This window comes from Hordeum vulgare, chromosome 1H (assembly GCF_904849725.1).
Source record: "Hordeum vulgare subsp. vulgare chromosome 1H, MorexV3_pseudomolecules_assembly, whole genome shotgun sequence".
NCBI classification, from domain to species: domain Eukaryota; kingdom Viridiplantae; phylum Streptophyta; class Magnoliopsida; order Poales; family Poaceae; genus Hordeum; species Hordeum vulgare.
The window spans coordinates 349248410-349263882 of record NC_058518.1 but is presented as its reverse complement, the minus strand read 5'-3'; the positions used below and the strand labels follow the sequence as shown (position 1 = coordinate 349263882).

General features: G+C 42.7%; 2 protein-coding genes and 1 long non-coding RNA gene across 4 annotated transcripts; 2 read left to right on the top strand and 1 right to left on the bottom strand.

Annotated features, from left to right (window-relative positions):
* The first annotated feature begins 3960 nt into the window (after nucleotides 1-3960).
* On the top strand, nucleotides 3961-6337 carry LOC123435699 (DAR GTPase 2, mitochondrial). Of its 2 annotated transcripts, none has more exons than XM_045115587.1 (8): nucleotides 3961-4115; nucleotides 4241-4354; nucleotides 4482-4559; nucleotides 4681-4828; nucleotides 4941-5011; nucleotides 5412-5508; nucleotides 5592-5779; nucleotides 5962-6337. In XM_045115587.1, exons 1-8 carry the CDS (start codon nucleotides 3969-3971, stop codon nucleotides 6223-6225), a joined length of 1107 nt encoding a protein of 368 aa, XP_044971522.1. In that variant the 5' UTR covers nucleotides 3961-3968; the 3' UTR covers nucleotides 6226-6337. The 2 variants fall into 2 exon arrangements, with proteins under 2 accessions (XP_044971522.1, XP_044971521.1); XM_045115586.1 differs by having other exon boundaries at nucleotides 3961-4130.
* On the bottom strand, nucleotides 6289-8797 carry LOC123435683 (aluminum-activated malate transporter 12-like). The gene is made up of 6 exons (XM_045115585.1): nucleotides 8457-8797; nucleotides 8229-8369; nucleotides 7881-8153; nucleotides 7545-7672; nucleotides 7256-7399; nucleotides 6289-7147 (listed from the first exon to the last, which is right to left on the bottom strand). The coding sequence occupies exons 1-6, from the start codon at nucleotides 8728-8730 to the stop codon at nucleotides 6521-6523; spliced, it is 1587 nt and encodes a 528-aa protein (XP_044971520.1). The 5' UTR covers nucleotides 8731-8797; the 3' UTR covers nucleotides 6289-6520.
* LOC123435726 lies at nucleotides 8710-9968 on the top strand. The gene is made up of 2 exons (XR_006626980.1): nucleotides 8710-8797; nucleotides 9316-9968. It is a non-coding gene; the product is annotated as an uncharacterized LOC123435726 (long non-coding RNA).
* Nucleotides 9969-15473: the final 5505 nt, after the last annotated feature.

The following is a 15473-nucleotide window of genomic DNA, read 5'->3' as shown; positions in this document are numbered from 1 at the left end:
TTTCATCATTGGTTTGAGATTATCCCTCTACATCATGTCATCTTGCTTAAAGCGTTACTCTGTTCGTCATGAACTCAATACACTAGATGCATGCTGGATAGCGGTCGATGTGTGGAGTAATAGTAGTAGATGCAGAAAGTATTGGTCTACTTGTCTCGGACATGATGCCTATATGCTAGATCATTGCCTTAGATATCGTCATGACTTTGCGCGGTTCTATCAATTGCTCGACAGCAATTTGTTCACCCACCGTGATATTTGCTATTTTGAGAGAAGCCTCTAGTGAACACGATGGCCCCCAGGGTCTACTCCACACCATATTTTTAGCCTTACACTTTTTACTTCGTTGCACTTTCCGCCTTCACATCTCACTTTGCAAACAATCTTGAAGGGATTGACAACCCCTTTGAAGCGTTGGGTGCAAGCTTGTTTGTGTTTGCGTAGGTACTTTGGACTTGACGAGGCCCTCCTTCTGGATCGATACCTTGGTTCTCAAACTAAGGGTAATACTTACTGCTCCTGTGCTGCATCACCCTTTCCTCTTCAAGGAAAAAAACCGACGCAAACCAGAGAAGTAACAAGAAGAATTCCTACGCGCCAGGGAAGGACTTTTGTTGCCGCAGCAGGGATGTATAAAAAAAACAGACAGCGGCGGCCGCCCTTTCAATCCCACTAAGAAGCTATCAGTTTCTCACCGTACACACATACGCTTTGCTTTCTCCCCCGCCTACCGTCTCTGCAGCATCCTCTCCTTCGCATGTTGCCCGCATGCCGCTGCACACCGCCTCCTCTCTAGTCAGGATGTCGTCCGACGAATCCTCCCTCACCCCTCACCCCCTACGGCCTCGGCTCGTCGCCTCCTCTTCCCATTATGGCGTCAACCTGCCACATCCTCTCCCCACCACGGGTTCGCCTCAGCACCAACTCTTCCGTCGTCGTGTCTCAGCGCAGATCTTGGTGTGAGCTGCTGGACACGATGAGGGAGTGGGCATCTCAGAGCGGACCGGATCCACTGCGTCTATGCGAGCACCTCAAGCTTAGGCGGCACCAGATGAAGCGGATTCCTGCCCACGTCAAGGGACATGGAGCTCGGGACGCCGCGCTCCCTTCTGCTCTTCTTCTCGGAACGCCTTGCCGCCATGGAAGGTCTCCCTTTTCCTCCCCCTCTCCCTCTTTCTCATTTCGATTTGGTACGGTGCTTCCATCCCTGATGTGGTTCCTCGCGCCTCTCTTTCGATATGTAGTTGAGATGGTAGATCTAGCATCCATATTGGCTTTACATAAAACATAGCTAGCTCTAATTTGTTAGTATCAACTAGCTATAATTTTTCAGTATCAGCTAGCTCTAATTTTTCAGTATCGATGATGCTTGGGTATATTTATTTGTGGATTTGGATTCTGGGTGGCTTAATTTGTTTGTATCAGCTAACTCTAATGGATCTTGAGTTGTTGCTTTTTGTGACAGTTGCATGATTTGAGTGGTATTCTCACGTTGTAATGTCGCATTATTACTAGCACTTAGGGTCCGTTCGGTTTCCCTCCCGGAGCGGACGGAACTGTAGTAGAAAATGTTGGAGCGATCAAACAGGTGCTCCACGGATCCTTGGATTTTAAGGAGCTGGTGGATTATCGAACAGGGCCTTAGTAACCGAGAGTTCCAGGGTCACAACCAAGTTAGTATCTGCACTTTTTGTATCAAAAATGCATGTGACTCCATCAATTGACATCTGAACTTTGTTGATGCTTCTGCCATTGTATGCACAACAGGCAGGCCTTCACCACATCACCATTCATTTGTGGAATATTGTTAGTGAAACACATACATGTATGCTATCTATCCGCTTCTTTTCATGTGTGTGGTAACATTTTTGTTGTTCCCACATATTGTGAAGCATTTTCTGTACTATATGCAACCTAGTAGTCACTATTTGATGATGATCCGCTCTAGAAGGTCCATCTTTTGATGCGATCTATAATGCTTCGCTCTAAGACCGGGATATGGTTTAGAACTTCATTCTCTCCATACTACAAAATATGAACCAAAAATCGCTTCCTGAGTTCAAAATCATCCTACATATATATATACATATATATTAAATAACACTGTTATTAAAAAAACATGTGTAACGTGTATAGAAATGAGCATTGTGTCAATACTTACCTTGGGTACCGGAAACTGTAATGTTCCATCATGCCATGAGTTCATTAAATTAAAAACCAAATAACCAGAGAGGGGACTACATGTATGAGATGTTACATGTGATTTGAATGAATCAATTAAGATTGTGATGTATTGACAACATTATTACCCTATTCGTAAAAAAGAGATACAAAATTATTACTCGTATGAGTTTGTGGGAGCAACGGGAACTTTGTACCCCCATGTCAAGATGTTGTCCTTGAAGGCAGAGTTTGCAACTTGGAGAGCAAGGTTTAGATCATTAACCATACTTTCAAGTATATGCTTTCCGAAAGTGGGTATTGAAAGCGGGTCCAAAATAGAGACAACTTTTTTATGTTGGTCCAAGACGAACAATAAATATAGCCCAAGAATATTCAAAGGCAATAAAACCTGCAATGATGCATACATTTAGAAACACAACAATCATTATCATTCATTAAGACCAAATAAACAATGACTTCGAATTCAAATCTTACCATATCACATTCCGAGATATGATACTCATTGCTATCAGGCCAGCTATCAAATAGTCGTGTCGACATAGCAATATCCATGTCATGACTTGGAACTCGTGCATAGTGGGACATGGACTACAATAATATAAAAAAGTTAGTAGAATGAAGCAAAATATAATATATGATTACAATAACTTACACAAAATCATAGATTCATATAGTGTACTGGGATATCTCTAGCAAGCTGGACGTCGTGGCTTTTTTGGTTCATCACATGATCCATTATGTCATTGAAGCAAGCTAGCTGCTCACTATTCAAACTGCTAAATAGATCTAGATGTTCTTTGTCTGCTGTGATTTGCCTCTCCTCTGTTACCTCCCTATACTGACCGTCATAAGAACCTTCGGTCTCAACCAGATCCAGAAGCCCATAACTTTTAATATCCTTTTCCATGGATTGCAACATATTCCTAATATCTCTAAGGACCATCTGTTCAAATGTTGCCTCATTGGTTTGATTACGACGATAATCCTCGCATATTGATGGTAGATGTTTCTCCCACATTTGTCGGATTTCTGCTGCCTCGCAAAATACCATTATAGTCGCAAACAACCGTCTTAGGGCACAAGGCATCTGAAATGTGCCCACCTCTGTCATGCAATCATCAAGAGTCCTGTCGTGCTCAATTAGTCCTAAGTGCTCACATGCCTCCCTGAAGGAACTGCATAACCTGCCATTTACTGTTTTTAAATCATCAAATGAAGTGGCGCCTCGGACATGATTTGGCAGAACATGCAAGTAGTACCTCTCTCCTTGAGCAGGGTGTGCATACACAAGTCTTCCAATCCGTGCTCTCTTATTTTTTTTATTCTGCCACTTCTTATTTCCAGTTATCCATTTATAATGTTATGGAAACTCTTTGTACGATCATTTACGTGCTTGCGGCATCGTCCGTTCATCTTAAAGAACTCGGTAAGCATGGACCTGAATGAAGATGGTCAGCGACAACATCTTCTAGATTTTCACAAGATTTAAATGCGATTGTATGCATGGTAAATGAAGCTGAAGCTGCAGGACAGATATTTTAGAACCAAAAAACCTGTTCTGAAGGAGATACATTTTTTTTTTTTGAGAATTACGGAGACAGTCTATCCGCGGACAGTTTTTTTTAGGCAAGTCTAACCGCGCACAGGTGGCATTGGAAGCGCGAGCCCACGAGGAGAAGCTCAGCCCAGAAAAGCAACCCATTAGCTGACGTGATAATTCTACTGGGTCTTACTCTCACGGCCCACCGCAGTAGCCAGCACTCCCGCCTCGTCCGGCGTCTGCAATGGCAAGAGCAGCGGCGGCGGAGGCCTTCTCGCGGCGCCTGGGCGCGGCCGTGCGCGGCCTCTCCGGCGCATGGTACAACCGTCACATGGCCGCCGCCGACCGCGCAATCCGCGCCCGACTTCCCCTCGTCGACCTCGTCCTCGAGGTCCGCGACGCCCGCGTACGTTCGCGGCCACCGCCAGCATCCTTCTCGCTCCCCTCTCCACCTTCAGACGAGACGGGATTCGACTAACAACTCACAAGCTCGTGGATTCTCCCTCTCCCCCGCAGGTACCCGCCTCCTCGGCGTTCGAGCTTCTCCACCGCCGCTCCCCGGAGGAGCCCGACGTGCGTCGGCTCGTCGCGCTCAACAAGGCCGACCTGGCAGATCCGTCCGAAACCGAGGTAACTGATTCACGAACCCTGCGCTGCACATGGGGAATATTTCAACTGCTCGGCGCCCTGCAGATATGTTTAGTTCTGATATGCAGTTGTTTTTTGACTCTGTAATTTATCGCCGTTGCTGCTCCAGAAGTGGGTAGCGTTCATGAAGCAAAGGGGCTGCTCGTGCATCGCGGTCAATTCACACAGCAGGGAAAGCATCAATGAGGTAGTTAGAACCGTGCTAGTGTCGTCTCAAGTCCATTCTACGTGCATCGATTTACCGGCCGAATTCATGATTACTATGTGATTCTTGTATCTAATTGGGGCTCATTTCAACTTTAATGCAGCTGTTGAATGCTGTGCGGGGGAGGATCAGGGAAATCAAGCTCGGGGTGAGTGACTGCACCGGAACTGTTCTCTTTGTCGGTATCCCTAACGTTGGCAAGTCGGCCATGATCAATGCGATGCATCAAATTGGGAGGATTGGGGCAGCAGGTGATGCAGCCTATTTGTTGCCTTTTCTGTTCGTAACACTATTTTGGTGCACCTTAATTATCCTATTACGATAGTTGCTTTGATTGTGATTTATTATTGTGTGACAATGCAGAGAAGGGGAAGCTCAAGCATGCCATCGTCAGCAGCCATCCAGGTGAAACCAGAGATATAAGTGGCTACAAGGTAATTTTATTGATTTGATGCACCATGCTGTACAGTCCAATGAATGAAAAGAATTTTCAATCTTCTGAGAGCATGTGGTAGCACTTTATCTCACTAGCAGAAAATGAATTAGCTGAATCATGTGGAGAACCCTTTTATTTAACAGTCAAGCACAATGTAAGCATAAGTTACTTCTGTTCACATTGACCAATAGTCTGAAATTTCTTTATAGTTTGTACCATTGCAACAGCACTCAAGCATGTTGATTGTAGAAATAGCTGCAGTGCCGTCTCTTGCACCTTCTTGTGTAGGCTAGATGCTGCTACGATCAATATCCGTTGGCTTGGGAATTATCTATATGATAGTAATGTATTATCTGAGTCTTAACAGCAGATTTTTTTTTTTTTTTTTTGGTTTTCAGGTTGCTACTCATCCAAATATATATGTGTTAGACACTCCTGGTATTCTATCTCCTATATTTGCTAATGATGAATCTGGTCCCAGGCTAGTTTTGACAGGTACCAACTGCTACGAAGTTTAGAGTTTCACTTGTCATTATATATTATTATCTGATGCATACATCATACACACTCTATTTCAGGAGCAATTAAGGATTCCTTGTTAGAGGAGTATGAGATTGCGCAATTCCTTCTTGCAATTCTGAACTCAAGGAAGGAGTGCACGGAGTGGGAGAACCTGAATCTAGTCGGAGATAAATCTTCTTTTGCTGATGCAGTTCCCACCAGGAGTTGCCATACTAAAAGGCAGTATTCCTCAGATCATACCCAGGTAACTATCGATGAGTATTCTGGTTACAGCCTAATATTGATCACATGCAATTTCTTACTATTAATGCTAGAAAATGGACATATTTCTCAGTATGTAGCAATTTTGGGGGCATCTAGTTCTTGGTTTTAACATGCATACCATTAGCCGCTGTGTTTTAATTGCTTCATTGTATTGGTTTGCAGGATTTCATTGTTAGAGCCGTTCGTCAAGCGCTTTGTGAGACTATAGCATCTTTTCAGGGAGACTTAGGAAATGATAATGATTTAAGAAGATTGGTAGAAATCCAGTTTACATACTTGCAGAATGCTTTCAGGCTTCCTGCTGAAACAAGTGAGGATATGAATAAACGTGTTGCTATTAAGTTACTCAATCTCTATCGCACCGGAAGGCTTGGCCATTATACCTTAGACCATGTTCCAGATGTTAGGCAGGAGCTAGCTGCATAATCATCCAATGTGAAACATGGGTCAGAGAAGAATATATTCGGATAAAAATAGTTACTCGCCGAGTCCGGAAAACGGGTGAATTACTATTCACTTGATAGATTAAACATCCTTCCATATCTATTCACTGGGACATCTGCAACCAACTCGCTGATAGGCAGAGAATATTTAATTACACTAAATGGCATGCTAGCAGTAGTTATTGAAACAGACAACTCATCTTTTTCTAACCAAAGAATAAATACACATCGTTTTCAGATTGATCGGTACACTGCTGCTCTGATCTACCCATGAGTATTTATTCAGCTGCAGGAGAAACTGTGTGGCTGCTTAATTGCACACCATTGTTTCTCTTCTTCTCCTTGCAAGTGATATCAATGGTCAGATGATCATGCTGAATGAACTCTTTAAAATTTGCAGCCCTTTCCAGTTCCTTTACTTCCTCAATAACCAGCTCCAGTCGTACTACCATTTCTACCAGTAACGAAGCAAAAGCAGCGAATGGAAGTGCTTCAGAGAACTCAAGGCTCGTGATAGCTATCTTACTTAGCGTCCGCCCTAATGTGCTTCTCTCATTGCGTTCTGATGGTTGATCTGCTTTTGTGTTCTTCCTCTCTAAGAGCGATATTGTATCAGTCTTGAATGAGGGCAGAGCAGTTCTTGAGGCGGCATGTTTGCTTGAATTCAGTTCCTTTAGCATACGACTATTGGCAGATCCATGTTTTGAGCCAAGAAATAGCCGTGGTTGTGACCTTATTGCTGAGTTTAGATCCTGTAGTGCTTCATGAAGATGATCACACAGCACATCAGGGTCACAGCGATGGTGATTTCTTATGCTATCTGCAAGCTCCTGTAGAACCTTGGTCACCTCTAGTGCAACTCTAGTGCATGGGTTTCGAAATAGCGATCTGACAGATGCCGGAGTCTTCAACATTGATAAATATAACTATGTGAGCACAGGTTATTTACAGAAATTTGGTTTTGCTTGAAATAATATTGATATGTCAGATAAATCTGGAAAAGTATGATGTACCTGAATTTCTGATTCGAGGCATCCATGAAGTGCAGCAACAGTATATGCAAAGTGCCTAAGCACAGATCCAAGTTTCACATACTTTTGCCATGGGTAACTGTAACATTGCATTGAGTGTCTTGGCTCCCAGCTTGCATAGTGTGCCTGGCCAATTTGTTATTATGTTCTAACCATCATTGAGGGCATATACTTTTCGAAATAAGAGATATCCATGACATCAATCTGATAAAAAACATTTGCACGGAGAAAAGGATAAGAAGATTGAAGCATCAAAGAGTTATTTACTTACCAGGGACTCATCACTTGATTTTGAGTCTAGTACTTCTCTGTACCCAGTATGAATGGAAGCTCTTGACGTCTGCTTATCAAGAAGGTTATCATGCTTCTCTTGATCTCCAAAATACTCATTCACACAACCTGCATTTTTTCTTTGGTAAGATACTACCGAGTTCTGATATTTGTTACATTTAAAGATTAAGCTATTAGTATGATACTCCCTCTGTAAAGAAATATAAGAGCTTTTAGATCACTAAAGATCTAAACGCTTTAGTGATCTAACTCTTATATATCTTGACAGAGGGAGTAATAGTTACTATGTTAACATCATATATGTGATGATACTCACCTTCAACTGATCTTGCCAATCCCTCAAATTTCCGCACAGTGCAGCTGTGGAGGTCCTCTCCCGACCAGTTTGGCAATACGAAGAGGCTCATAAAGAGGCATATGGCACACCCTATGGCAATTGTACTCAAGCGATCTCGTGCTAAAGGCAGTATGTTCTCTTGGCGGAAGCTTGAAACCGTTATCAGATTGAAGGTTAGCAAAAAAATCACCACCCCATAATCATAGTTCTTCTTAATGGATGGGAAGAATCTCAAATATGTTGCCGCGAATCCTGTCATTGAAAATGCTACGGCATAAGATACTATCAATTAGACCATCCTTAGTTCCAATTTTACAAGGCGCATACCTATCAGAAATACTGAAGATGCCACGAAGAAACCGCGGAAAACTTTTCCAGATCTTACTGCTACAAGTTCAATGATAAATGCTAGAGATGCCGCTATGACTGTTCCGAACCCTCTATTCAGACCTTTGCATATGGTTGCACCTGTTGGTCAGTATTCACTTGTCAGAAACTTAAGGACTACATGAAGAAATAACACATATTATAATCAGTATGATGCTAGTAGATTACCTGCAGTAAATTCGAGCACAACAACAACTGTCATGACAGCCCACATTGCATTCTTTCCCACTCCTTTGAACAGTGGTTCTAGTATATACAAGAGCGAGACCAGTGTGAGAGCTGTCCCAACCTTGAGAGCATGAATGGCTCTCCTTTGATCTTGTCGTCCGATACTCCACGCGTATGCCCACCACGAAGCAGGAATCCTGGTGATCTTCTTCACTCTCTCAGGAAGTATCAGCAAGCTGTTCTTGTTGCTGCTGGGATCTGCAGCACAAGCCATTCTTGCAGCCTGGGTCTCAAGATGAATGCTCAGGTTCCTTGGAAGACGGCAATGCTACCAGCCGTAAGTAAGTGATGCTCCTTCCAACATAAGCTCTTTATATAAGGTCTGGGCTTCAATAATGCACGTAACCTTACACGTACTAAATTTCGTTAATCCAACGATGTTGCAAAAAGTGGCCTCATGTGCTTTCTGGAATGTTGCTATCGTGTATGACTTTAAAAGCAAGTCTGATAGCTGCCTAGCTGGTTCTTTGCATGTGATATCAAATAAATTTACTAGCTTGCTACTGTATCTTTATGTGTTCCTTTTAGTTTATCTTTGTGAAGTCTGTGGTGTAAACAACCAACTAATTTATGGTACCACCTAATTGCAGTAGCATTTTGATACTTGTAGACATTGCTGTTATCCCTACTCTCCTCACAGCAACCACCATCCGCTCTACGTTTCTTCAGATTTTCTTTCTATTTGAATTCCCCGCTTCATTTTGGGACTTACGGAGCATGACCGTCACTGCTTTCCGTCGTAGATTGGACACGCAATTCCACTGATATCTGACTAAACATCTGTTCGTCCTTGCCGCAGGTGTAGGTGTCCCAAATATCGGGAAGGGAGAGGACGCCAACTTTCCTCCCGTTTGTTGAGCAACTCGCCGAGTCACAGGAGGATACGCACTTCTCCTTTTCCTGACGCTGATACGTGGTGATGGCGGCCTTGACTTTGCACTGGACCATCGGCTGAATGAGTTCACGTGAAGAGGAAGTTGGGAAAGGCCCCGGCCTCGGCAAGCCGCTCGTGTACGTGCCTTGATTGGACGACAATGGCCGGCTCGTCCGGTCCGGGTCCGGTTGTGGTGGAGAGCGACATGTGCGGATGTGCCGCTTGAGGTTCTAGGGCGAAGGTCACGGTTGTCGCTGGGTTCAGATTTGTCGTGCGGCTGCTTTGCTAGCTGCGGTGATTCTCTGCCGTTGGGTTTCTTTTTGCCAGCCGGTGCCGTCCGGTGGTCGACACCTTGCCAGTCGAGAGCACACCTGTGAACTGGTTGGTAGCCTTGTGTCAAACCTGCACTTGAAATGCACGGCTGTTGCTGGACTTTGGGTCGGTTCGCATTGATCACATCCAATTTAGGGATAAATTTTGTTTTTTGTCGCTAAGCCTTTGTATCATTGCATGTTTTCTAAAAAAAAAATGCTGTATTTTCTTTTTGACTAGTGATAGCAAGAACTATTTTTTCCTCTTGTTAGTTTTCTTTTAAAATGGAGGTAAAATATTTGACTCGTCAATTAGTTAAGCAGAAAAGGGTTGCTAATAAGTTAATGAAAAACTGGGCGAAAACCATAACAAATAGATGAGCGGCGCACACGTGATTAGACCTGGGTATGGACATCCCGGGCCGGGTCAGGCCCGATCATGACATCGGGCCGTGCTTGCGCCTAGAAACTGAGCCCAACGGTCAAGTCAGGTTCGGGCTTGTGAAAAGTTAGTTTTTAGTTGTAGTAGGACTTGATGATGGACGTTCATCCTACTCATCTGTGGCACTCAAGTCTCCTTTGATGATGATGCAATTTCTAAGGTATTGGATCTTGGTAAGGTGATAATCTCATCAAAAAAATTCATTGAAAATGTCATGCTTGTTGAAACCCATGCATATAATTTACTTTTTGTTCATCACCTAGCACTCATGGACTTTTGTACTTTCTTTGGTATTGACACTGTGGCCTTTTTGTGGAGCAAGACTTTTAAAGTAGCCCTTGTTGGGTATGTCAAGATTAGTCTTTATGTGGTTAACTTTTCGGAGCGACCCAGTAAGAACGCGATTGCTTAATGGCTAAAATTGATGTGGGATGGCTTTGGCATCAACGGCTAGCCCATGTCAATATGATATCTTTTCAAAGTCTTCTCAAAGCGGATCACGTTCTTGGACTAACAAATGTGAGTTTTACTAAAGATTGTGCTTGCAGTGCTTGTATTGAAAGAAAGCTACATGAGACAGCCCACCGACCCACAACTGCCATCTACTCAAAGAGGACCTTGGAACTCCTTCACATGGATCTCTTTGGTCCTCCATCTTTCGATAGTCTTGGGGGAAGAAACTATTGCTTGGTAATAGTGGATGATTACTCAAGATATACTTGGGTATAATTCTTCAAGAGGAAGAGTGAGACCCAACAAACCGCCATTGACTTTGCCAATGAAGCTCAACATCAACATGAGGCAATGATATTGACTATTAGAAGTGATAATGGCACCAAATTCAAGAACTACATCTTGAATGAGCTTCTTAGTGATGAGGGGATCAAGCACCAATACTTTGCACCATATACCCCTCAATAAAATGGTGCAGCAGAAAGGAAGAACGGACGTTGATGGACGCAACAAGGATTTTTGGGCTGAAGCCATCAACACCGCATGTCATGCATCTAATCAGCTCTACCTCCACAAAGGCTTGAACAAGACTCATGAAATTCTTACCGGTAACAAGCCCAACCTCAAGTACTTACGGGTGTTTGGTTGTAAGTGTTTCATTCTCAAGAAAGGTGCTTGCTTGTATGAATTTGAATCTAGAGCTCAAGAGGGCATATTTGTTGGTTATGCTACAAACTCTCGTGCTTACGGTGTCCTCAACGAGTCCAATGTACTCATTGAGGAGAGGTGTAATGTGGAGTTTGATGAAAATAATGGCTCCCAAGTGGTTCAGAGTGGTCTTTGTGATGTAGGTGATGAAATTCCTCCCCAAGCCATAAGAAGAATTGGTGTGGGACACTTCATACACATTGAGGAACCCCTTGTGGCCGAAGGAGAAGGACAATGTTCCATTAAAGTGGAACCATCACCGACAAAAGACCCACATGCTTCCGAAAAATAAAGTGAAGGCCCTCAACCTTGTGATCAAGATCAAGGACAAGATCAACCACATAATGGTGGTTCACTAATACTTGTCCAACGTATCTATAATTTTTGATTGTTCCATGCTGTTATATTAACATTCTTGGATGTTATATAATCATTTTATAGCAACTTTATAGAATTTTTTGGAACTAACCTATTGACATAGTGCCTAATGCCAGTTGCTGTTTTTGCTTGTTTTTTTCCTTCATAGAAAATAAATATCACATTAAGTGCAGATGCCATGAAACTTTTTGGAGATTTTTTTGGACGAGAAGGGAACCTAAGGACCAAGGAAGCCAACCAGGGGAGGCCCAGATGGCCCACTAGGCACCATGGCGCGCCCTGGGCCCCTGGCGCGCCATGGTGGGTAGTGGGGGCCTCGCGCACCTCCTCCACCGCATGCGAACTCTATAAATAACCAAATATTCCAGAAACCATAAAGGAGTCAACGAAAAACTGTTTCAGTCGCCGCAAGTTCTAGAAGCCACGAGATCCCATCTAGAGCTCGTTCCGGCACCCTGCTGGAGGGGAACACAGTCACGGAGGGGTTCATCATCCTCATCGGTGCTCCTCCGATGATGTGTGAGTAGTTCATATCAGACCTACGGGTCCGTAGGCAGTAGCTAGATGGCTTTCTCTCTCGTTTTGCTTTTCAATACAATGGCCTCTTGGAGATCTGTTTGATGTAACTCTTTCTTTTCCGGTGTGTTTGTTGGGATCCGATGAACTATGAGTTTATGATCAGATCTATGAAATTATATCCATGCTTGATTATTATAGTCTCGTATTTATTCTCCGATATTTGGGTTTTGTTTGATCAACTTGATCTTTTTATCTTGCAATGGGAAGAGGTGCTTTGTGATGGGTTCGATCTTGCGGTGCTCAATCTGAGTGACAGAAAGAGACATGACACACATTTATCATTGCTATTAAGGATAAAACGATGGGGTCTATTCCTACATGAATAGATCTTGTCTACATCATGTTATCGTTCTTAAAGCATTACTACGTTTCTCCATGAACTTAATACACTAGATGCATGCTGGATAGCGGTCAATGTGTGGAGTAATAGTAGTAGATGCACGTAGGAGTCGGTCTACTTGTCTTGGACGTGATGCCTATATACCTGATCATTGTCTTGGATATCGTCATAATTATTCGCTCTTCTATCAATTTCCCAACAGTAATTTGCCTACCCACCGCTTGCTATTTTCTCGAGAGAAGCTACTAGTGAAACCTACGACCCTTGGGTCTATTTTACATCATATATTTTGCTATTCACATTTCCAATTTATTTGCTCTTTTATTTTTAGATTTATATTATCAAAAACCCAAAAATACCTTGCTACGTTTTATTTAACATTACTTTATTTGCATCTATCAATCTGTCTTTTTATCGTTTTATTTTACCCACGAGGGATTGACAACCCCTACACGCCTTGGGTTGCGAGGATTTGTTATTTGTGTGCAGGTACTACTTACATAGTCTTGTGGATCTTCCTACTGGATTGATACCTTGGTTTTCTTAACTGAGGGAAATACTTGCCGTTGTTGTGCTACACCACCCTTTAAGCTTGGAGGGAAACCAACACAATCAGTGAGGAGTCAAGATTTCTGGCGCTGTTACTGGGGAAGATCAAGTCAAGATCTATCAGGTTCCCACACATAAACTCTCATCTCCTTGCAATTACATTATTTGCCATTTGCCTCTCGTTTTCCTCTCCCCCACTTCACAAAAATTTCCTTTTTATTTGCCTTCTTTCCGTTTGCCGTTTTCTTGCCGGATCTCTTGTTTGCTTGCGTTCTTGTTTGCGTAGTCACGATGACTCAAGAAAATAGTAAGTTGTGTGATTTTTCCAATACCAATAATAATGATTTTATTAGGACTACGATTGCTCCTCCCTCCACTAGTGCAGAGTCTTATGATATTAATGCTTCTTTGTTGAATCTTGTTATGAAGGAGCAATTTTTCGGTAATCCTAATGAGGATGTCGCTTCCCATCTAAACACTTGCGTAGAATTGTGTGATATGCAAAAAAGTAAAGATGTGGACAATGATATTGTTAAATTGAAATTATTTCCGTTCTCTTTGTGTGATCGTGCTAAAATTTGGTTTTCTTCTTTGCCACGCAATAGTTTTGATTCTTGGAAAAAGTGCAAAGATGCTTTTATCACAAAGTATTTTCCTCCCGCAAAAATTATTTCTCTTAGAAATCAGATTATGAAATTTAAACAACTTGAGGATGAGCACGTTGCCCAATCTCAGGAAAGGATGAAATTGATGATAAGAAGTTGCCCAATTCATGGTTTGAATTTGTGGACGATCATACAATTTTTTTATGCGGGATTGAATTTTGTTTCTAGAAATCTTTTAGATTCCGCCGCGAGTGTTACTTTGATGGAAATTACTTTGGGTGATGCTACTAAATTGCTTTATAATATTATGGCTAATTATTCACAATGGCATACTCAAACATCTTTGATTGAGCAAAATAATGATCCCGTTGGTGTGAATTTTGTCTCATGAAACAACTTTTAATAATAATGCTTATAGGAGCAATTTTAATCCTAGACTGTATCCTGGAAGTTCTACAAATAATTATGGTAATTCCTATGGTAATTCTCATAACAATAATGCTAGGATGCCCTCTGATCTTGAGAATAATATTAAGGAATTTATCAATGTGCAAAAAGATTTCAATACTACTATAGGATCGAAAGTATGTCTAGAGGGGGGGTGATTAGATTACTTGATAAGATATTTTTTTTGCCTTTTCCTAATTTTACTTGAGAGGGAGCTATGGCAGTTATAACAGGTCAAGCACACCCTACACATGCAGTTTTAATAGTATTGCAGCAGAGAGTAAAACATGCAAGTGTAAAGTAGAGGAGTAAGGTAGGGAGATCAAACACATGAGGTTGACACGATGATTTTTGGCATGGTTCTGATAGGTGGCTCTATCGTACGTCCATGTTAGTGGAGACTTCAACCCACGGAGGGTAACGACTGCGAGAGTCCACGGAGGGCTCCACCCATGGAGGGTCCACAAAGAAGTGGCCTTGTCTATCCCACCACGACTTCCGTCCATGGAGGACTAGCCTTACTCACGGTAGATCTTCACGAAGTAGGCGATCTCCTTGCCCTTACAAACATCTTGGTTCAACTCCACAACATGAAGTAGGAGGCTCCCAAGCGACACCTAACCAATCTAGGAGGCACCACCCTCTAAAAGGTAATAGATGGGGTAGATCAATGAACTCCTTGCTCTTGTGCTTCTAAAGATAGTCTCTTCAACAAAAATATCTCTCTCACAGGATATGTATGGGTAGGAGAGGTTGATTTGGTGGAAAGCAGTTTGGGGAGGCTAGAGATCAAGATTCAAATGATTGGTTTGGAATATCTTGGTCTCAACACATGAGTAAGTGGTTCTCTCTCAGAAAATGGATCTGGAAATAAAGTGTGTGTTCTGAGTGCTTCTCCCACGAATGAGAGGTGGGTGAAGGGGTATATATAGGCATCAGGCAAAATCCAACAATTACACACAAAAGTGCAAACTCGGTGACACCGAAGTGGACAACTCGGTGGTACCGACTAGTACTAAAAGTGTGAACTTTGAATCTCGGTGAGACCGATATATAGAACTCGGTGGCACTGAAAAGGTGGCTAATGGTCAGATGGCCAAACTTAGTGGCACCGATACTCAAACTCAGAAATTCCGATTTTTTGTATCTTGGCAACAAAATGTTGGTCACACTGAACTCGGTAGCACCAATGCAATTTCGTTTGCACCGATTTGGTGGGAATGGCTAGGGTTCTGTCTTAGGTTCAAACTCGGTGGATCCGATGTGGCAAT

Bases quoted from the DNA above. Each gene is read 5' to 3' on its own strand.
- LOC123435699 (XM_045115586.1), top strand. From the start codon at position 3,969: ATGGCAAGAGCAGCGGCGGCGGAGGCCTTCTCGCGGCGCCTGGGCGCG. The intron at 4,829-4,940 runs GTGATGCAGCCT...GTGACAATGCAG, and splicing joins TGGGAGGATTGGGGCAGCAG to AGAAGGGGAAGCTCAAGCAT. The intron at 5,780-5,961 runs GTAACTATCGAT...ATTGGTTTGCAG, and splicing joins ATTCCTCAGATCATACCCAG to GATTTCATTGTTAGAGCCGT.
- LOC123435683 (XM_045115585.1), bottom strand. From the start codon at position 8,730: ATGGCTTGTGCTGCAGATCCCAGCAGCAACAAGAACAGCTTGCTGATA. The intron at 8,154-8,228 runs GTATGCGCCTTG...TTTCAATGACAG, and splicing joins ATCTTCAGTATTTCTGATAG to GATTCGCGGCAACATATTTG. The intron at 7,400-7,544 runs GTAAGTAAATAA...CAAATTGGCCAG, and splicing joins AATCAAGTGATGAGTCCCTG to GCACACTATGCAAGCTGGGA.